The 22,358-nt window shown below is 37.2% G+C and overlaps 2 protein-coding genes across 4 annotated transcripts in view; both read left to right on the plus strand.

The window, feature by feature from the left end:
• WDR47 (WD repeat domain 47) overlaps positions 1-17,775 on the plus strand; it is a 56,773-nt gene extending 38,998 nt beyond the window's left edge. The window contains exons 8-15 of one of the 2 annotated variants that reach the window (XM_029230744.1): positions 1,564-1,824; positions 4,622-4,697; positions 6,494-6,651; positions 9,755-9,924; positions 10,699-10,869; positions 11,555-11,686; positions 14,500-14,718; positions 16,427-17,775. In XM_029230744.1, coding sequence (XP_029086577.1) covers positions 1,564-1,824; positions 4,622-4,697; positions 6,494-6,651; positions 9,755-9,924; positions 10,699-10,869; positions 11,555-11,686; positions 14,500-14,718; positions 16,427-16,569 — 1,330 coding nt within the window. In that variant the 3' untranslated portion in view covers positions 16,570-17,775. The remainder of the gene's footprint in view (positions 1-1,563; positions 1,825-4,621; positions 4,698-6,493; positions 6,652-9,754; positions 9,925-10,698; positions 10,870-11,554; positions 11,687-14,499; positions 14,719-16,426) is intronic. The other variant, XM_029230745.1, reaches the window with a different exon arrangement.
• Positions 17,776-20,592: 2,817 nt separating this feature from the next.
• Positions 20,593-22,358, plus strand: part of CLCC1 (chloride channel CLIC like 1) — a 29,276-nt gene continuing 27,510 nt past the window's right edge. For both annotated transcript variants that reach the window (XM_029229892.1, XM_029229893.1), the window contains exon 1: positions 20,593-20,675. The gene's annotated coding sequence lies outside the window, so the exon portion shown is untranslated. The remainder of the gene's footprint in view (positions 20,676-22,358) is intronic.

Genomic DNA, 22,358 nt, shown 5'->3' on the forward strand with positions numbered 1-22,358 from the left:
AGCCTGTGCTCCGCAATGGGAGAGGCCACAACAGTGAGAGGCCCATGTACCACAAAAAAACAAAAAAAAAATAGTTCAATCCTTTTTTTCTGGACCTTATATATCTGAGCCTGTACCAGGACATTAAAGTACCTGACTAATACCAAGGACAAATTGAATAGAGATGGAATCTAGAAATTAAAATATACTTTTTTCCCCTTAATGTTTTAGTCTTCCAAATCATTCTAGCAGCAGAGCAGTTTCCAGAATTAAATTTTGTTTCTTCCTTCCCAGAGGCATAGAAAGAGGCAGAGAAATAAGAGTCATGTTCTGTAATAGAACTTACTGAAAAAAATCAGCTAAAGCGTGATAGGATTATTATTAACAGTACTGTATCACTACTTTATACCTCTTGATATTTTGTTTCTGTTACTAATAATTGGCACTTATTATAGGCATATTCTGCCCCTTCCCCATCCTCCCCACTTTGAGAGAATCAATATGATATTTGCATTTTAGATTCTTTATACTTAGTATTTCCCACATTTATCTGACTCAGGATCTTTTTTTATGGGGAGGATTTCACAGGATTAGTGTTTCATAGACGATTAGAAGTACTGTCTAGTTAAACATTTTAACTGATAAATATTTAGTAATGGCTGCCAATTCCTTTAATAATACTAAACTGCTCTTTTAAAGTCTTTTTTAAGCCCTAAACATACACATGCACGCATGCACAAGCACACACACGAACACTAATGTTTAATGTAGGTAAATTAGAAAATACAGTGAGCCATAATACCCCTTGGTAGTTACATCCCTTATGTAGTCCTCTCTCATACTAAATCTAGGCGGGAGAAAGTGATTCTCCAGTTCTGGTCCAAGTCTTAAGAGAGCCTGGCAGCTTCCTCTGTGCCCTTTGGAGCCCTGAGTCCAGCATAAGGAGTCAGGCTACCCTGACGTAGGGAGACTTGCGGTGAGGGAAAGACCCCAAGGCCACCTTGTTTTGCTCCCTGTTTTATCTCACTAGTGCCTAGATCAGAGCCTGGCAAATAGTTTTTGTAGAATGAATAAATGAATGAATGAGTGAATGTGTGGATAATAGGGATGCCACTTGACTTTGTCCCATCATGGCCTGCTCTAGTCATCCATTTCTTAGTTGATATGACATTACTAGACAGATGAAATGAAAATGGCTTGTTTTGTTTTGTTGGTGAGAAATTTGATAGTGGTGATATTTTTATTATTTTGGGAAATTAATTTTCATGTTGAAAATTGAACCAAAGTTATACTGGAGAAGAAACAGATTTTTTTTCTGTTTTTTTATGGTAAAAGGTGCTTAAAAAAAAATCAGTGATACCCATTATGCCTGTCTCCTTTACAGTGGTATACTATAGGAAAATTTGGATCTTCTTTCAGTTTCTTGGTTATGTCTTAAACTGATGATGGTAATTTTTAGTACTAAACTTGTCATATATTATATGTTATATGTACATGTATTTACCCTCAGATTTTCAGTCTTCTATATGTTAGGAATATGACTAAGTTTTTATTTTAATATGATTATGTTGTTTTATTTTATAGGTCCATTCAAAAGCTAGGTGAATTAAATATTGGAATGGATAGCCTTGGTAATGAGGTACCAGCGCTCAACCAGCAATGTAATGGGAACAAAGGCAATGGATCTAATAATTCTTCCATCACTAGTTTTTCTACACCATCCCAAGACTCTAGTCAGAGATTAACACATGATGCTTCAGATATTCACACAAGCACTCCTAGTAATCCTGGATCAATAAATCACACACCTTTTCTTGAGGAATCACCTTCTTGTGGAAACCAAATGTAAGTGTTTTACTTTGTTAGACCTGGAAATGTTAACTTCATACTAATAAATAGACTTGGAAAGTTGAACTTCTCTTCGGAGCCTTACAAATGAAAGTTTTTACAGTTCATTACCTACCAAATTTTTTTTTCTGATCTGCCTTCATTTATCTATATTCTCTTCTACTTCTTCTGAGTCTCTTAATAGTCTTTATTCTCCTATTTTTCTATTTGCTTTCTTACCACCACCAAGGCAATTCTATTTTTTTATAAGCCATCTTACTCAGAGATCATACAGTTTTAGGCTTTATCTTCTCCCCAGTTTTTTCCCTTGCCATTGGTACCTTTCAACAAATAATCTTTTAATTCACAGACATCCAGGGCACAAGAAGATGTTTTCTGACATGGTGGAATGATTGCAGCAAGACAGTCTTGGCAGCTCTGGTAGTTACAGCAATTGAGACTTCTTGCATATTTATGTTTTCAGTAGTCAGAGAAAAATTTTCATCTTGTTATCAGTAGACAAGTGTTAGTTTATGCAATGGGAATAGTTGAGCATTTTCTTCCTCTATTATAACATTGAACACCTTTGGGAGTAGTTCGTTTTAAAATGCATAACTTGCTTTTGGCATTTGGATGTTTACAGGAATTAGCTTTATACTTTTAGTATCAAAAACTCTAGTTTTATACTTAAGAATATAAGTTTATCTAATATTTGCTTCTTCATTACAGTTCCTATAACACTTGTTTTGTGTACCCCCCAAACTAGAACTCAAATTTTAAAATTGGTTTTTATTTTTATCAAAGTAATATACATGCATGGTTTAAAAGGACAAATGGCACTTCAAGGCTTAAAACAAAACAGAATCCACTCTCTTACCCTCTTTGTCCATAACTTCTGTTTCCAGTAGGCTGCCATTTTCAACCTAGCTAGCTGTTTCTTTTGCTATGTATCTCCACATTTCTGAATAATCTGCTTCTATTGCTGTTTTTATTATCCCTTGATTCCCTGCCAATTAGATTTAGCTACCATACCTTACCCACAACACATTAATTTTGTCTACACCTTCTAATATACATCAATTTTTGTTTAAATCGGTATTCAGTGTTAACATTACTATGGCCATGTAAATGTTATTTACAACTGAGTCATATAATATGAATATATTTCCTTTCACAAAACTTCCTTGTTTTTCATGGGGGGAGTAACTGCCTAGTTTTGGTGTACATGTGTATGTGTATACATGCTTAGTCTTCTTGGTACTAAACTATCTGCAGATGCTGTGACAGAACTGTAAAATCATAAAGCTCCTCATTACAGTAAAAAATATTAGGTACTTTCTCTTTCCATTTTTTTCTCCCCTGGGAGATACCCCTCCAAGATCACTCCTGGTTCACTTTATATTCATTGCTTCTAAGTCATTTTATTCAGGCCTAGAGAGTCCTGGGACTTTCCTTCACCATTCTCCTGGGAGTTTCCTTTGCCTGTTCCCTGTATTGGATCCCCTGTTTTAGGATCTCATGTAGTTTCCTGAAAAGGGGTACATCAGAGTAGAAGTTTCTGAGATCTTGCATGTCTAAGTATTTCACATTTGACTTGTTAGTATAGCTGAGTGTAGAATTCTAGAATGGAAATCATTTCTCAGAGTTTCAGAGTCATTGCTACATGCTCACATACATATTGAAAAGTCTGATGCCATTGTGATATGATCCTTTGTATGAGGACTACTGCTTTTTCCACTCTGGGATTTTTTAGGACTTTGCCTTCCCTGATGTTCTAAAACTTCATGATGATACACATCAGAGTAGGTCTATTTTACTTCATTTTGCTGGATACTTCGTGGGCTCTTTTAAGCTGGAAACTTAAGTGCTAGAATATCGAAAACATTTATGTAGCAATTTTCTTACCTCCATTTTCTATTGATTAATTTTTTCTGGTATCATTTTTATTTTCTAAGCTCTTTCTTATTCTCTAATTTTCCTTATATTTTTTAATAGATATTTTTCTTGTTTCCTGGATTCATTATTTCCCCTTATATTTCTTAGGATTTTAATTATATTTTTGTAGTTTTTGTTTCCTTAATTGTCTTCCTTCTTCCAAATTCCTTTCTTGTTTATTTTACTCTTTGTTTTTTTTTGTTTTGTTTTGTTTTTGGCTGCATTTCAGGGTTTGCAGGATCGTAGTTCCCTGACCAGGGGTGGAACCCGTGCCCCTACGGTGGAAGCATGGAGTCCTAACCACTGCACCACCAGGGAAGACCCTAGTCTCTGGTTTTTATTTAGGAGGCTTTCTTCAAGCATTTGACTATTGGGAGTGAGGCATTTTTAAAAAAAGCTGATTGGAAGGAAGGGCCACATGTATGGATGCATGTGTTTACCTGTTGGCCTCACCAAAAAGTGATTAAATGGAAACATTGTTTTATTGTGGGACCCTGAACTGTCAAGTTTCTGTTAGTCTTTTCTCATGGTCCAGATAATTTTTCTAAAGAGCAATCCAGGTTCCTGCCTGGGTTAGGATTTAAGCATAGCAACCAGGATTCTGGAACTAAGCAGGGAAAAGGTAGTTGACATCTGACTATAAAATTTGTGGACTTTGACTTAATCTCTTTTCTAGAATGACTTCTCATTCCTTCCTTACAACTAACTATGCTTTGTGTTATGGAGTCCAGAGCCTCTTAATAAATGGCTCCAGAGAGTAACTATGACTGGAGTCAGTGGGTGTCATTTGCCAAAAAAATAAATATTAGAGATTGAAAGGACAAGTTAGTTTCTGTTTTGATATTCAGAGTAAACTGTACTTGAATTTCTATTCACACAGCTCATCAGAACAGTCGGTCATTAAGCCACCTCTTGGAGATTCTTCAGGGAATCTGTCAAGATCAAGAGGGGAAGAGGTAATACTTAGGGGAAGGAAGGTTCATTATTTTTATATTTACTTGCAAATTTTGTCAAGGAATTCTCAATTTAAAGAAAGAACAACCTTTAGAAATAGTCATTATTGTTAATGCTGGTAGTTACCTCAGGGTAGTTGAGCTTTCACTGAGTGAAGTGAAGGGGTTGCCTGAGAAATCACGTTTTGAGAGTATTCATATTAATTGTCCAGTGGTGATCTTGGCGCATGAGTTAGAGCTGTGTCACTACTCTCTGAACCCTGTGGTTAATTAGTTAAGGTATTATTATATCTTTACTCCTTTGGGCTTCTCATCAATGCATTTGTTTTTTGCTTTGGAACCCGATATCCTTCCCTAACCAGTATACACCTTCACTCTATCTTATTTTCTCTAGTTCAAATTTTAACCCCATAAACAATAATTATTTCAGATGCTTATGGGGCCAAACAGGTAACATAAATGAATAAAGTTGACTATTTTTGTGATAAGTACATAGGAATATTTGTCCCTTGCACAAAGAAATATGCTGGCCTAGTGTTTCTACTTCTTTTGATTTTCGAGAAAAGCTAGAAAGTTAGATTTTTATGTGAAATCTATTTTTTCAATGGCAACAAATTAAAAAAAATTTAAATACACTGGAGAAGAGCAGGTAAAGTTAATTTTGGCTCTGCCACTTCTGCTGTAAAGCAACCCTTAGTAATTATTATTAATGTGCTATTGGCCATTTAATCAATTAGTCATTCCCCTCCATTCTTCTCTTATCTACCCATGCTATTCATTTGGTAAATAGTCACCTTTCTTGTATATGGATTAATGGAAAATGTAGTATTTCTAGTCAAATAAATTGATATGAATAATACAAGAATTCAATTCAGTTACGTAAGACAGATTGTAATATATTAGGTTTAACTCCTACTCCCCCATGAGGATGTATTGCTGAATACATAAAAGTTTGGGTAGGGAGATGTATAGTCTCTTCATTGATATAATAATCACTATGGATTCTAGAGCTCTCAGCATACAACCAGAGCTGAAGTGATTTGCCTTTGGAACGTATGAATGTCAAGTACCTACGCAAAGAGAATTTGGTTGGGTCTGTGCACCACACCCAGCCTGGAGGGCTCTGTTCCAGGTCCAGGGTCCAGTCCTGGTCAGGGTAGCAGGGTGGTTTCAAATGATACCAATAATAGCAGTCACCAAAGCTTTTATACAGAGCTGTTTCAACTTGCCTTCCTCAGAAGAGGGCTGTGGACAGACAGGTTGACAGTTTAAAATAGAAATGAGGCTGAAATTAATTTTTCTGATTAAAATCATTTTTACAGTTTTAAAAGGGTATTTTACAATTTGAGTTTGAAATATTAAAGTATTCATTGCTGGAGATAATGGCAAACTTTTTTTTTAACCCTAAAATGATTAAATAATAGTGTTTTATATTTCCTACTTTTAGAAACATGAACAGTTTTCTGTTTTTGTAAGAACTATACATGTGGGCTATTTTTTTCCTTGACAGTTAAAGAGAACTTAATATGGGAATGCATATTCTTATATTTTGTCATAGTAAACGAAGAAAAACTTGAATGTCTGTGATCTATGTGAGCTTAGTTTAGCAATGAGTAGCAAAAATAGAAAAATTGGGCTTAATTTGGATTTGCCATTCAAAAGAATGTGTGATTGTAGATTATGAACGTTAAAGTGATGAAGTGAATAATACAGTTCACATTAATTTAAAATGAGATAAAGACAAATTCTTTCAAATTCATTTTTTTATAGAATGACTTTCATATTCATTCTTTCCGTAGGATGACAAAACAAAAAAGCAGTTTGTTTGTATTAATACCCTAGAAGACACACAAGCTGTTAGAGCAGTGGCTTTTCATCCAGGTGGTGGTCTATATGCTGTTGGTTCAAATTCAAAAACTCTGAGAGTATGTGCCTATCCAGAAGTAATTGATCCAAGGTAAGGATAGATGATTTATTGTGCCATTCTTACTTTAGTTTTTAATTTAGCTATATGGTCCCTTTTTTAAGAATTGCCATTCAGTAGTGTTTAATTTTTATTTCTTTTCCTTTTATTAAGCTTTTACATTTTTGTTTTCAATACTTAGGAAATATACATAAGAATCATCGATTAACTTTATAAGTTGTTTTTCATAAAATGTTTTTGATTAGGCCATTGTTCACTCAATAGTCTAGTTTTCTTTATTTACATGGTTTTTGTTAATTTTTAAAAAAATCTGCAAGATCCTTCTAGCTTAATTACATAAAGACGAAGTATTGCTGGTTATAGACTTGGAGAAAATTTAAAATGTCTTATACTAATAACTTCAAAGAAGTATTAGGTTGAACTATATGAAATTGCTGATATTTGACCATTTTGACCTAGAAAGATTCAATTTTCATTCGGTCAACCTAATTTTGATTTTAGTCTCTTGTTTTAACAGATTATGGGATTTGAAAATAAGAGATATATCTTTAAAGGCATATGTCGCAAAAAACCAGGCACATGACCTTATGTATTAGGTGTACAACTAATTCTTTAAAGTTACTGAGAAAGCATATACCTTAGATATAATCTCACAGAAAACCGAATTTGAACTCTTTTTGTCAATTTATTTGTCAAGGCTTCTACTATCAAAATAAATAGGCATTATAAAGATCAAGAACTATTTGGTAGATTTTGTGGTTAGAGAAATGGCCACAAATGGAATAGTTTTCATACCAGTAGACAAAAACACTCAAATAAAACAAGCTACACATCTTTAAAAATTAAAAAATAAAAAGCAGTACATGTCATAATATGTTTTGGAAACTTTTTACAACCCTTAGGCTTTTTTATTATAACCCCAGTTTGGAGAACAGAGGGGCGAGATTATTTATTTATTTGCATTTTTTGGTATATCTCTTATCTGAAACTAGAAATTTAGGCTTTTGGACTGCAGTAGCATTTAAAGGTTGGGAAGGGGAATAGGAATCATGTTAGATGATAGTAATATAATTTATTGATGCTCATTGTGTTAGTTAAGTAGGATTATATGAGAGAGAATAGCCAGAATTCCAGATCAGGACGTGGAAAAGAAAAACAATTATGTAGGCAGAGCCAAAGACTTTGTGTATTTAAGGTTAATCTGATCTTAAATTGACTTTCCTCTTTTGTATTTCTCATGCTGGCACAGATGTTTCATAGACTCCCTTGAAGAAACTGATTTTTATGAAAATAAATTCATTTATTTAACAAATATATTTTGAGCTCCTTCTATGTGCTAGGCTTTGGGGATAGTTGTGAGTAAAACAAACATGTTCATTGACCTATGGAACTTCTGTCTTAGTGGCGAAGATGGATATTATGGAGATAGGCACACTAATAAATGTAATTATACATTGTGGTAGGTGCTATGAAGAGAAAGTACAAGGTGCTGTAACATAGTAAAATGGGAGATGAGGGAACTGGGGAGTCAGAGTAGGACCTCTTTGAAGAAGAGGTGTTAAAGCTGAGATCTGAGGGTGAGTAGAACCTAGCCATGTGAAGAGAAGGGAGAAGATAGTAATTAGAGGGAACATAAAGTGAGAAAGAGCTTGGCTTTTTAAGGAACCAAAAAAAGTTCAGATCGGCTGGTGTATTGTGAGCTGTAGTGTGATGAGGCTACAGAGATAGATGTGAACTAAATCATGCAGTTTTGTATCCATTTTGGATTTTATGGTGAGTGCAGTGGGAAGCTGCTGAAAGTTTTCAGCAGAACAGTATTGTGATGTAAACTCTGGGTCAGATGGCAAGATTAGATGCTAGGAGAAAGGTAGGAGGCTGTTGTCAAGGGCTGGTGTGATGGCAGTGGAAAATGGATGGAGGTAAAATCCATTTAAAGAAAGAATTGGTTGGCCCTGGCAATGAACTGGATGTGCAGCTGAAAAGAGAATCTTGATCTGATTTATTTTCTCTATCACTATTAAGCACCTTGTAAGTGTTGAAGATTTATCAATATTATTGTTTTTTAAAAATTTCTTAATTATGAAAATTTTAGACATGCACAGAAGTAGAGATTAGTACACTGAAATGCATTTGTCAAGATTTTTGTCACATTTCTTCATCCTTTTTGTTTACTAAAGTATTTTAAGGTATTTTAATCCTAGGTATGTCATTTCACCCTTTAGGATGAATCTCCAAAAACACGTACATTTTCTTACATAGACTTGATGTTATCATTATACCTATAGTATCTTAATATAGTCTATGTTTTAAAGTACAGATAAGATGCTACTGCTCCACTAAACCAATGTTAGACTCCCATTAAAGGCCAAGCTATCGAGGAGCATGGCATTTAGGACCTTCCCCAGCTGTGCTTGCTGCTCCTCACCCATCATGTCTGTCCCACTCAGTCTCTGGAATGCCCCAGGCTTCTCCCCACCAGTCCCACAGACATTTTCCCATGCTGCATACTGGGCTGGTCTCCCCACTATATTTTATCTTCACTGAAGCAGTTTTCCTGCCTTCATCTTTTTCTGTAATAATTCTCCCTGTCCTTTAAGGCCTAGTACCTTGTATTGGACTATAATATTTATACTTGCTTTACTGTATGTGGGTAGTCATGAAACATCTACCCCTACCAGATACTAAACTCAGGACAGAGCTCTTGCCGCTTTTATTTTTTCTCTGTCCTTTTCTCTATCCTTTGCCTTCCCCTAGCCCCAGGCAATTGCTCATATTATATGTTTATTGAACTTTTTGAATTAGAAGCATCATCAGCTCTTTTTAAAATTCTTTTGGGAATTTAAAAATATATGAAAATATGTGAAATGAAGACTTAAAAAATATCCTCTTCCCTATGTGGTCTGAAATAAGACTTAAGATTAGTATAATAATGGTTAATAATTTTACTTTTGGATTTTAAATATGCTTTAAATTTATTTCATCTAAGAGTTTGAAAATTGTTGTTAACATATTGTCTGATACTTTTTTTGCTCCCTCCCTCAAGAACAACCATAATGCAGAACTTCACATTCACTTCACATTCATTAACCTTAGTAAGCAAGAAACTGAAATATCTTTTTGCAATTTTTCTTTCTAGTGCACATGACATCCCTAAGCAGCCAGTGGTGCGTTTTAAAAGGAATAAACATCACAAAGGATCCATTTATTGTGTGGCCTGGAGTCCTTGTGGACAGTTATTAGCGACAGGATCAAATGACAAATACGTCAAAGTGCTGCCCTTCAATGCAGAGACTTGTAATGCAACAGGTAGGGGCCGAGTATGTAAGCAGTAGCTTGCCAGTGTGTTCTTTATGTTTCCCCATGTGTGTCTCTGATATAGCTCTGTACTGTTTTTAGTAAAATCTAAGAATATACCATTAAGAATTCTTTTACATTCTAATTGCTTGTGTTCATGAGGCATTATTATTTTCTTTTTTGCGGTATGCGGGTCTCTCACCGATGTGGCCTCTCCCGTTGTGGAGCACAGGCTCCGGACGCGCTGGCTCAGCGGCCATGGCTCACGGGCCCAGCCGCTCCGCGGCATATGGGATCCTCCCGCACCGGGGCATGAACCCGTGTCCCCTGCATTGGTAGGCGGACTCTCAACCACTGCGCCACCAGGGAAGCCCGGCGTTATTCTTTTTTAATCAGTTCTTACAAGGTGGCCAGGTGGTGTCTAATCCTCAGAAAATTATTGTCATCAGAAAAATAACTTTTATATAACTTCCAGAATTGTATTAGTGAATATTTTCCAGAGAGTATCTGTTTTTTCTTTATTTTCTTTGGGATAAAAGCCAAGAAGGTAACTCTGCATATAGCTCTGTTTTAGTGATGATGATAACCTAGTCGGTATTTTGATTTCTTGACTTTTTTTACTCAGTAAAGTGAAATTGATTATTATATCAATTCCAAAATGAAAATACAAACCATACCATTCTACCGTTCTACTACTCTTGGTCAGTTTGGAGGCATTTTAGCAATCTCAAATTATCACAGTAAGTTGAGCAGCGTCTTTTTTTAAAATTCTTATTGCTGTTTCAGGACCGGATCTGGAATTTAGTATGCATGATGGGACAATTAGAGACTTGGCATTTATGGAAGGCCCAGAAAGTGGTGGAGCTATTTTGATAAGTGCTGGAGCAGGGGATTGTAACATTTATACAACCGATTGTCAAAGAGGACAGGGCCTCCATGCTCTGAGTGGGCATACCGGTATGTGATATCAATTCTCAGATGCTACTCTTCTTTTTGTTCATCCCATGCTTTTTCCCCCTACGCATTTTCATTAATGGGGGTATATTGCATCAAAAGGGATTTCTTCAGGACAGGAAATTTTTATTTCAAAAATCTAAATTGTGAACTTTGGATAACAACACAGTAATGATAGCTAACATTTTCCTTTACTTATACACATAATTCCTTAATTTAATCCTCACAACAACCTTATAAGGCCAGAAGTTCTATCTCCATCTTATACATGGAAAAGGCAAAACTTGAAAAGGCAAAATGACTTGCTCATTATCTTACTGCCAAACATGGCAGAACAGGTCTGTCCCTTCCAAAGCTGGTGATCTAATCCCACAATCCTGTGCTTCCTCTTTGGAAAATTTGCCCTAATTTCAAATGATAATATTTTTTTCAGTACTAATTATGATGTCCTGAAATATTTGACTCACCAAAAAAGGTTAAGTTTATACAGCATGGTTTTGATGTGCCTTTTACTGAATTTAATTTTTTGAAAATTGCCATTATATTTGATATATATGGAAAATCCCTGCCACACAGTATATTTGATTAACTAGGTCAGACGTGCTCAACAGTAAGGAGTACTTAGCTTTGAATGTGTTTTAGAAAAATACTGTTCCACAGTAATAACTGATTATATGATCTTTTATAGGGCATATTTTAGCGCTTTACACTTGGAGCGGCTGGATGATTGCGTCTGGTTCCCAAGATAAGACTGTTAGGTTCTGGGATCTCCGTGTACCAAGCTGTGTTCGCGTTGTTGGCACAACATTCCATGGAACTGGTAGGTTTTTTTGGAATTTAAATAAATTCATATGAGAAAGAAACTTTATAGATTGCACTTACTTCTTCTCCCCTGCAAAACATGTTGAAAAAAAATAGAAACAATAGAAACTAACTACTTGGCATTTTATTGATTACCTTAAATTCTTACAAAATGCTTTCATCTGTTAGTTTATTTGTAAAAATAATATTCAGCTAAGGAAACCAAGGCCTGAGGAGATTAAGTATCATGCCCTAATTATTCTGTTAGCAGGGTCGTTTTAGAACTCAGACCTTTTTAAAAAAACATTTTTTAATTGCATACACATGACAAAAATTGAGCAAAAGGGTGTAAAACATTTTCTTCCCATTCCTGTTTCTTGGTGTCTTTCCCTAAGGGACCAGTTTCTTATTTATTCTTTTAGGAATATTCTGTAAGTATATAAGCAAAAAGTTTGTATATCATAATCTCCCTTCTCCTTTAAACACACATATACACAGACACAAATGGTAGCATATGACATGTGCCTCGCTTTTTTAATTTAACATGGATTGCTCCGTGTAAACTGAGGCTACTGCTCTTTGTGTTATATCACCTTTTAAAATAGTGGTATCTAAAAGTGACAGTATTCTGCCATTGTCTTTATTTTAGAGTCCCTTTTCGGTCTTTGTAGTTTTTTTTTGAGGTACGCGGGCCTCTCACTGTTGTGGCCTCTCCCGTTGCGGAGCACAGGCTCCGGACGCGCAGGCTCAGCGGCCATGGCTCACGGGCCCAGCTGCTCCGCGGCATGTGGGATCTTCCCGGACCGGGGCACGAACCCGTGTTCCCTGCATCGGCAGGCGGACTCTCAACCACTGCGCCACCAGGGAAGCCCTGCCTTTGTGGTTTTTAATAGCAGTTCTGTGGTACTATTCCAAGTGAAAAGACCTGTCTTATATTCTTAATTTTTTTGTTTTCTCTGTAATGCTTTATCTATTCTCTCAACTTTCATGGATCTTCTTCTATACTTTGAATCAAACCAGATATGTTCTTCCACTTGTCTGCTCATGGTCAGGTCCTCTCATGTTTGGTCTTAGCTTTACTAGCACATTGCCAGAAAGGTCTTCTTTGCCTTAATTGGGGCCTTACCATTATTTTCTATCTTCGAACTTGTTTATCTCCTTTATACCTCTCATCACTATTTAAAGTTATATATTTGTGTGTTTATTGCTGGTCTCCTTCAGTAGATTTTAAGTTTCACAAAGGCAGCAGTCATATCTGTTTTATTTCTCAGAGTAGATTTAACATCTACCATAGTGCCTGGCCCAAGGGAGTAGTGATCTAATAACTTTGTTGAATAAATGAACCTAGAGTTCTGTTGGCACCATAAACTTTGCACTTGTAAAGCTAAACTCATATTTCCCCTGGAAATCTGCTCTTATTCCCATTTTCTCTGTGTTTGATAATGGTTCTCTTATTTCCTTGTGCACATAGATTTGAAATCTGGGGCTCATTTTTCACTTCTTTTTTTGCCCCCATCCAGGCAGTTAATTGACAAGACTGTTGATTCTTTATTCAATTTTTTCCTGAAATCTGTCTACATGTCATCATTCAGGCCCTTATTCTCTCATTATTCTACTATTCTATCTTGTCTTCCAGTGGTTTCCCTTCTATAGTGTGTCCATTTTAATTTGATACACATTTTCACATAGATTAATCTTCCCAGAGCACTCCTTGGACCATGTAAATCTCTTGCTTAGAAACCTGCAGTGATGTTGGGCTGTGTACAGGAACAAGCTCACACTCTGCAGTTTGGCTTTCAAGATGCTTGATGGTCTGGTCCTAACCTGCTCTTACGTCTCAGCTACAAGCTACCTTTTATGTTAACTTGTGAAAGCAAGAAACTGCAGTCAAACTAAGCTACCTATCCTTAAACGTTTTTATTCCTTTCCTTTAAACATTTTCTCATGTAATTCCTCCTGATAGCCTCTTCTTTTCTCTATCAACAATTCAAGCAAAGATTATTTCTAATTACATATATGTGTAATACATGTAAACACATTCTCTCTTATTTATACTGTTTACTATTCTTCAAGATCTAACTTATGTCCCTTTTTTCTGTTAAGTCTTCGCAGGCCACTTTGGTCTAGAGTAGTGCTTTCAACCTTATTTTCATTATTGCTTTCCTTAAGGAGAAAAACAAAATTAAATTTTTTCCTAACAAAAGAAATTAAATACTAAGGAATGAGATTTTGGTTTGGTAGGGCTGAACTTTGAAGGGTTACAAACCATTGTTAATATTTAGGATTTTTTTGTCCTCTGAGAACCAGTTTGCACCCCCATGGAGGCATTATTCCGTGGCCTAGAGTCAAAGGTCCAACCTGTAGACTCAGAGCTTATTTTTTGTTCAGTTCCTGTTGGCAGTTAATCATGTATTGCTTAGAGATATTTCCCACACTGTGTCCTAAAACATATTTTGTTATTTAATCTTTTGTTCCCCCAACTAGACTCTGAGCTGGGTATGGGAGAATTTCTGGACACTTACCCAGTAGTGAAAACACTGCATTAGGAAAAGTGGCTCATCTATTGCACTATAGGTAATGCTGCTCCAGGGGGTTCTCCCAAAGGACAAAAAAAAAGGAGCTTTCTCACTTCTCACAGAATCTTGCTTCATATATCCTCTAAAAAAAGGATGCAAGTATTTATTGGTTGACAGTTTGGATTTTTCCATAACTGAACAGTATTGATAAGCTACATTAAATCTTTAGTGTATGGTTCAGTGAACATAAGTAGCTGTTGTAGTTTAGCTATATTGATTTTTGCATATCGAACCTTCCATTCCTCCTGCTATACAGGCAGTGCAGTGGCATCTGTAGCTGTAGATCCCAGTGGCCGTCTCTTAGCCACAGGACAAGAAGATTCCAGCTGCATGTTATATGACATAAGAGGAGGAAGAATGGTACAAAGTTACCACCCTCATTCCAGTGATGTTCGCTCTGTTCGATTCTCTCCTGGAGCTCACTACTTGCTAACAGGATCCTATGATATGAAAATAAAGGTGACAGACCTACAAGGTGATGGAAATTGACCTCTTTCCTTTTTTTTAGTCTTTCCTATTCTATTTGGATTCTTTCTTTTATGTTAATCTAGTGTGATTGACTATACAACATTTTCAACTTTTAGTTTTATAGCTTCTGCTGAGCAAATTACTTGGTAAATGTATTGAGAAGAATTGTAACAAATTATTAAATTGAGTGAATAGTCTTATTGTTAAATAGTTTTTAAAATATTTAAAAGAATCAACATTTTTTATACTGAGTCATTTTGAGTTCAGTGATGGTAGATGTTAAAATATACATTTATGTATCAATACTCCTGCTTCTACTTTAAAATAACGTAGTGTATAATCTGTATAATTATATCTTCAGTATCTAGTTTTGTTTTTAAACATAGATTAAGCAAATATTTACTGTGTACCAACTAGGGACAGACAGAGAGATGAATAAGACAGGTAACTTTCTTCCTGATGGAGCTTACATTTTAGAGGTCAGTAAAAACCAAACCAGTAAACAGTGTAATTTTAGGTATTGGCAAGTGCTGTTAAACGATTAGCAAGGCAGGAGAGAGTGACAGGGTGGCTAGGGGAAGACTGTGCTGGACAGGCTAGAGCAGGTCTCACCAGGGAGGTGCCATTTGCACAGAGACCTGGTGAGAAGAACAAGCTGTGCCAGGACCCTAGGAACAGACCATAGCACGGTCAAGGTGCTGAGGCAGGAGTGGATTTGGCTTGCTCATGACACTGCAAGAAACCAGTATGGCTGGAACTTAGTGAACCGAGGGAGAGAGAGGCAAGAGAATAAATCAGAGGCAGGGTTTTGTAGGCATTTAAAAAAGCATAATAGGAATCCTTTGGAAGATTTAAAATAGGGAGTGATATGGTCTGTAAATTTAAAAAATAATTTTGAATTATAGGGAGAGTGTGTAAGTATAAATATCGATGCGAGGAGGCAATTGGACCATTTCAGGTGGAAGATGATGGTGGCTTGGACTAGGGTTGTAAAGGTGGAGGTAGTAAGAAGTGACTGAATTACGGATGTATTTTAGTTTGTTTCTGTTAAGTTTGGGGAGTGAGGGAAAAAGGAATCAGTGCTGATTCCTAGGTTTTTGGCATGAGCAAGCAGATGGTACCATTGAGATGAGGAAGACAGGTAGGGAGAGGAACAGGTTTAGGCAAGAAAATCAAGAGTTTGTTTTAAACAAGTTATACTTAAGTTGACTGTCAAGGCAGTCAAGTGAAATGTCAAATAGTTGTTTGTCTAGTAGTCGAGCTCAGGTGAGAAGTCAAGGTTGGAGATGAAATGTGCATGAATCTTAAGTATATAAATGGCTGCGGTAGTATGGTACTAGGTGAAATTTCATAGGAGGTGAGGTATAAAGGGAACAAGAAATTTGAAGGCTGACTGTTGGGATTCACCAAACTTTAACTCAGGAAGAAGAGGACAAACATCAAAGGAGGCTGAGGTGTAGCGGCACTGAAGTCAGGGGGATATCAAGGGGAGAGAGTTTCAAGGAGAGAGTGGCAGCCATGTCATGTTGCTGTGTATATGTTACCAAATACTGCTCACATAATTAGGTCTTCAGTAATTTAAACTGTTTAAACTTTTCAGTGTACTATATTAATGTATTAGGCTTTTATATACTGTAATGTCTTAAAGTAATAGGAAGTCTGTGAAATCTATACATATTTTGTACTGTAAGTCAAATCTCTTTTCTTTAATTTAGGAGACCTCACTAAACAGCTTCCTATCATGGTGGTGGGGGAACACAAGGACAAAGTCATTCAGTGCAGGTGGCACACCCAGGATCTTTCCTTCCTGTCATCCTCTGCAGACAGAACTGTAACCCTCTGGACATACAGTGGATAGAGTACAGCCAATGTCAGTCTATGCAGTGAGGGCACAGACTTAAGACTACTGAGTTGTGAACATTACAAATTTGAAGAACATGGACTGACCTGGAAGGTGGCTTAGCACAAGGAGGCCCCTTATTACCACGTATCCCTGTGATAGGAGCTGTTGGGTGGTGTTATTCTGCAGTGCTTTCAGTCTTCCATGTGAGCTCGTGCTGCTGTGACCTGCTGTATGTAGTCTTGTTGCCAAAGTCTGCGGAAGAGCTCTTATGTTGTCAGTGTGCACTCTAAGTCAAGGTGGCCGATGTGTTTACAGTTTAGTATTAAATGCATTCCTTGGTCTTCGCCTAAATGACAGTTTTATATACACAGTGAAACTGAACTATACTTTAAGCATATTATTACATGTAATGCAACCAAGTTCTACACAGATTAAACATAGATATTCAGAAATTACTTTTGCTTTTCTCACAATCCCATGATATTGTATCACTTGTCAGCTAGAGATCAGAATTTTATATGTCTCCCCAGAGTTACATTGTTGTTTTAACTAAGGATCACTATGGAGTTTAAAAATGGGTGGAAAACTGCTTCTTAGTTCATTATGTGGTATAGGCCTTTTCTTTTTTCTTAAACCCAGGGATAGAATTACTCTTTTGTCACATTATTTTGTTTCAGGCTTAAAAGGTAAATGTGTTTGCTTCATAAACTTGTTAATTTCAATTTTTTGGGTGCAACAAGATACCTCCCTTCTAAACTGTACTGTAGGCAGAGCAGCAGCGTTATGTGATGCAACACTTGATGGTACAGTAAATTTACCGGCTAGCATTTTTCCTTTTCAAAATTAAAAAATTTGCCATAGACTATAGCATGGCTTGAAATGCTATGTCTGCATGATAATTTAAAATGGAAAATTTAAACTTTGCACTCCAAAAGCTTATTTGGATTCTTTTCTTGCACTGTTTTGTGTAATGCAGAATAATTTTATTTCTTTGGTATTGTAGATCCTAACATTTATGTATCTTTATTTTCATATTGTACAGTAATTTTACTTTAAGTTATTAAATAGCCTATTTTATTTATTTCAAATGCAGTTGAGTTGATTCTAATTATTGAACTGTCTGTGCACTGTATGTAGCAAGCATTTTTAATCTATTGTATACAAGTGGAAAGGGTATTAGAAGTGTAACTGTGCTATTATTTCAATAAAGACCTCTTGACACCTTAAACTATTCCTGTTCCTCAGTGTCTGTGGTTTTCAGTTTAGAGTGTTGTTTTTTCCAGTTTACTTGGCAGTAGTGTGGTCCAGTGGATGAACCCCACAATCACAAGTTTCTTTTTAAATTTCTTATAGTAACTTACTTTTCAGTCCTTCGCAACTGTCTTACTTTTGTGTGTCTTCTCTTTTATTCACTATCTAGAGGACTATATATACTGAACATATTGTAAAAGTTAATAAAAGCTGGGCAAAATATATAAATTCTAACTTTGACTACAAATACATTGAATTGAGTACTTTAGAAATAAAATATGATTAGCTTGTGGATATTCAGCAGTACAATTTTCCTACCTCTCAGGCATGCAGAAGGGAATTCTGCTAAAATCAGGCCACAGTCTCCTTTAGTTTACTTTCATACTTAGTTTTAAACATTTTAGATATTATAGCAGGCCATTAGTGTTAATTTAAAACTAGAAAAAAAGGGCAATTTCTTGATGTAGACCAGATCAACTTCATGGTAAAAAGTGTTCATAAAATTATGTATTCTACCTCCATGACTGTCAAGGAGAAAACTTTAAGATCCTCCCATATGTTGGGTGTTTGTACTTTGCAGTGCATTAGATATAAGCACTAGAAATTATCTTACTTATTTCAGTAACTGTCTGGTTACATATGTCCTTTTTCCTGTGCCTCCACACTGTCTTCTGCATGGAGGTGAATAGATTCTTGGAGGTTCACGTGAAAGAGAAAATACGAGAACTGAAGTATCTGTAGTCTCTGAATCCTCTGTTGGGGGTTCAGGGAAGGAGACTGGGGATGGGAGGGTGGTGTGGAAGTTCCTGACTTCTCCCTGGCAGAAGCTTCAGAGGTCTGATTCAAATTTCACTTTTAAAAAAAATTTATTTTTAATTTTTTTGGCCATGCTGCTCAGCTTTCAGGATCTTAGTTCCCTGACCAAAGATTGAACCCGGGCCACGGCAGTGAAAATGCCAAGTCCTAACCACTGGACAGCCGGGGAATTCCCCAAGTTTCATTTTTTTAATGTTTAATTATCTTTTAAAAAATTGTGATAAGCCAAAGGACATAACAGTGAAAGGGCAACCCATGAAATCAGAGAAAATACTTGCAAATCATGTCTGATAAAGGATTAATATCCAGAATATATAAAGAACTCATACAGCTCAACAACAACCAAAAAAAAAAAAGTCTGATTAAAAAATGGGCAAAGGACTTGAATAGACATTTCTCCAAAGAAGATAGACAAATGGCCAATAAGCACATGAAAAGATACTTAATATCATTAATCATTAGGGAAATGCAGTTGAAAACCACTGCACACCCAATAGGATGGGCGCTATCAAAAGAATTAAGTGTTGGCATGCATGTGGAGAAATTGGAACTCTTGTGCATTGTTGGTGGGAATAAAAAATGGTGCAGCCGCTGTGGAAAACAGTATGGTGGTCCCTCAAAAAGCTAAAAATAGAATTACCGTTTGATCCAGCAATCCCACTTCTAGGTATATATGCTCAAAAGAATTGAAATCAGTGTCGCAAAAAGATATTGTACACTGATGTTCATAGCAGCATTACTCACAAGAGCCAAAATGTGCAAGAAACTGGAGTCCAACAGATAAATGGATAAACTGTGGTATACAATACAAGGGAATATTATTCAGCCTTTAAAAAGGAAGGAAATTTTGATATATGTTACAACATGGATGATCCTTGAGGATATTATGTTAAGTGAAATAAGCCAATCACAAAAAGACAAATATTGTATGATTCCACTTGTATGAGGTACCCTAGAGCAGTCAGAGTTATAGAGATACGAAGTTATAGAGTATCTTTGGTGATTGCAGCTGGCTGGGGCAGGGAGGAAATGATGAATTGTTTAAGGTGTACAGAGTTTCCGTTTTGCAGGATGAAAAGATTCATGGAGATGGATGGTGGTGATGGTTGCACAAGTATGAATGTACTTAATGACACATCTGTACACTTAAAAATGGCTAAGATGGTAAATTTTATGTCAGGTGTATTTTTTTTTTAAATATTTATTTATTTATTTTGGTTGCTCTGGGTCTTAGTTGTGGCATGCGGGATCTTTTAGCTATGGCCTGCGGACTTTCTTAGTTGCAGCATGCTGATTCTCAGTTGCAGCACGCATGCGGATCTAGTTCCCCGACCAGAGATCCAATCTGGCCCCCCTGCATTGGGAGCACGGAGTCTTACCCACTGGACCACCAGGGAAGTCCCTGTCCGGTGTATTTTAATTTAAAAAAATTGTGATAAGCAACACGCACACTCAAGTGTACTATATGATATACCAAATTTTAACTCACTTTTAAACTTGCTGCCAATAACTTTTGCGTACACCTCTAATTTCTTCCAAGTGTGTAAAACTCATTATTTCCTCTTTGGAGAATTTTTCTGAGCTTGCAAGGCCAGTAAGGGATAAAATCAAAAGAAAACTTACTATTTCCAACTACCACATAGCGTGCACTCCCCCACCCTCCCCAGTACCCAATACTTTAGAACTACTGTTTGTCATTCATTATGCCCCATTTAAAAAATTATACTCAAAATAGATTCCCGGGTTTTACTGCAAATGTTACACATTCGTAAACTTATAAAATAAATCGATACTAAGAAAATACGCTTCGTATCCGTTTTATATATTTGGCTTCCATGTAAGCCTTCCCTTGCAGAGTTCGGCTGACGAGCGTAAAAAAAAAACTCTGGCCTAAAAACAAGACGACGGGGGCCGGCCCCGCCCCCTCGGCAGGCCAATCAGCTGCGCACCCAGGAAGGACGTACAGCTGCCGCCCGAGCGAGTCGATGAGGACGAGCGAGAGGTAGGACCACGCTGAAGTGCTGGGCGGCTCGCCATCTTCTTCAGCCTCTCGGGTAGGTGTTTGTCTTCCCGGAGCGGTAGGCTGGCGACCAGAGACGTGAGTCTGCCCGGTCGGGTGTGTTTGTGCGGCAGGCGAGGCTGCGGTTCGGCCTGGGCGGGTCCCGCGGGCGGCGACGCAGGGGAGGCCGGGACCTCTGTGCTGGCGGGGGCCGAGCTCGCCCGGGCCTGCTGGGGACTTAGGAGCGGGGCGCAGACCAGGATGAGCGAGAAACCTGCCTCTTTATCTCCCCGGCCAGTTGGCGGTCCTAACTCTGGGTGCCACGCGGTTGCTCTTACTTTACTCCATTCATAGAGCGGCCTAGGGAAAAGGGGCAAGAAGGGCAAAGCGAGACGGGAGCGAACGTTGACTTTTGTTGGCTTCAGTTATCTCTGAAAACTTTAGGTACAATCTGAACAAATACCGTCAGCAGAATGGCTCGGATTTGGTTGTAGTTGTTTTCAAAAACTCCAAATTAATTTGAATGTTAATAGTTAGAGATGCATATTCATGAGTGGGTGGTGAAAAACAATGACGATTTTCACTATGATGGTGGTTATGAAGGTGTGGTCCCCAGACTAGCTTATCACCATTACTGGCATCATCATCGTAGTCATCGAGGAACCTTTAGAAATGCATACTCTTAAGTTTGAGAACCACGGTTCCCGGAAACTGCACAACGCACACGAACTAAATTGCAAGACCCTGACTTTTATGCCAGGCTACTTCTAGGTTAATACAGAAGTTGACTCTAATACCCAAGTTAGCTTTGTCTTACTCATTTCACGTGTAAATTCATTGAAATCAGGTGTGTCTCCTTTGTGCCGATTTCCACTCAGTGGCTGGCAGTCTCCTTGGAGATCTCTGTCTTTGTTGGTAGCTGTACAGTCTAGTAACTCCTGTTAAAGCCCACTCTCCGTATTTCCTGCTTTGTGGAGGTGGGGATCCCACATTTCCTCCTCTCCATCTTCTCAGAAGAGCCCCACAGGGCCACTAGCATCTTGCCCTGGAGAGGCAGTTTTAGGTAGAGCCAGTCTGGGTTTGACCACCTAATAGCTGAGTGGCCTTGGGCAAGTTACTTGTTTTTCTAATCTATAAGATGAAGATAATAATAGTACTACTTCTAAGAGTTCTTGTGAGGATTAAATGAATGAATGCACGTAACAGGGTTTCGCACATAGTAATCAAATACTAGTTACTATTATTATATAATAATTTTGACATCATTAGTGTCAAAGACACATAGATGAAAAAATTTTTTAAAAATAGAACTAAGGGAGAGAGACTATTACTGACAAATGGTAGAATAACAGGTGCCACCACTGAATTACACCAACATAGGATTGTTACTTTTCCTTAACATTTTGCTACTCAGAGTGTGGTCTGTGGGCCAGTGTCTCTGCCATCACTAGGAGCTTGTTAGAAATGCAGAATCTCAGGCCCACCTCAGATTTACTCAATCAGAATCTGTTTCTTAACAAGATCTCCACCAGGTTTAGATGTGGCTTTGTTTGGAGGAAGTGTGAGATTATCTGAAGGATTTCTCAAGGAGAAATCAGTGACCACAGGGATTTGGCAGGAGGCCCTGACTTTGCAGCTGACTTCACTATTCTGCATCACCTCCTGGTCTTCCATCATTTCTGCATTGCTAAACCCTATCCCTGGATCTGCTGATCATTATTGGAGAAAATAGCATAGT

This window comes from Monodon monoceros, unplaced genomic scaffold (genome assembly GCF_005190385.1).
Source record: "Monodon monoceros isolate NGI ecotype Baffin Bay Population unplaced genomic scaffold, NGI_Narwhal_1 Super_Scaffold_18, whole genome shotgun sequence".
NCBI classification, from domain to species: domain Eukaryota; kingdom Metazoa; phylum Chordata; class Mammalia; order Artiodactyla; family Monodontidae; genus Monodon; species Monodon monoceros.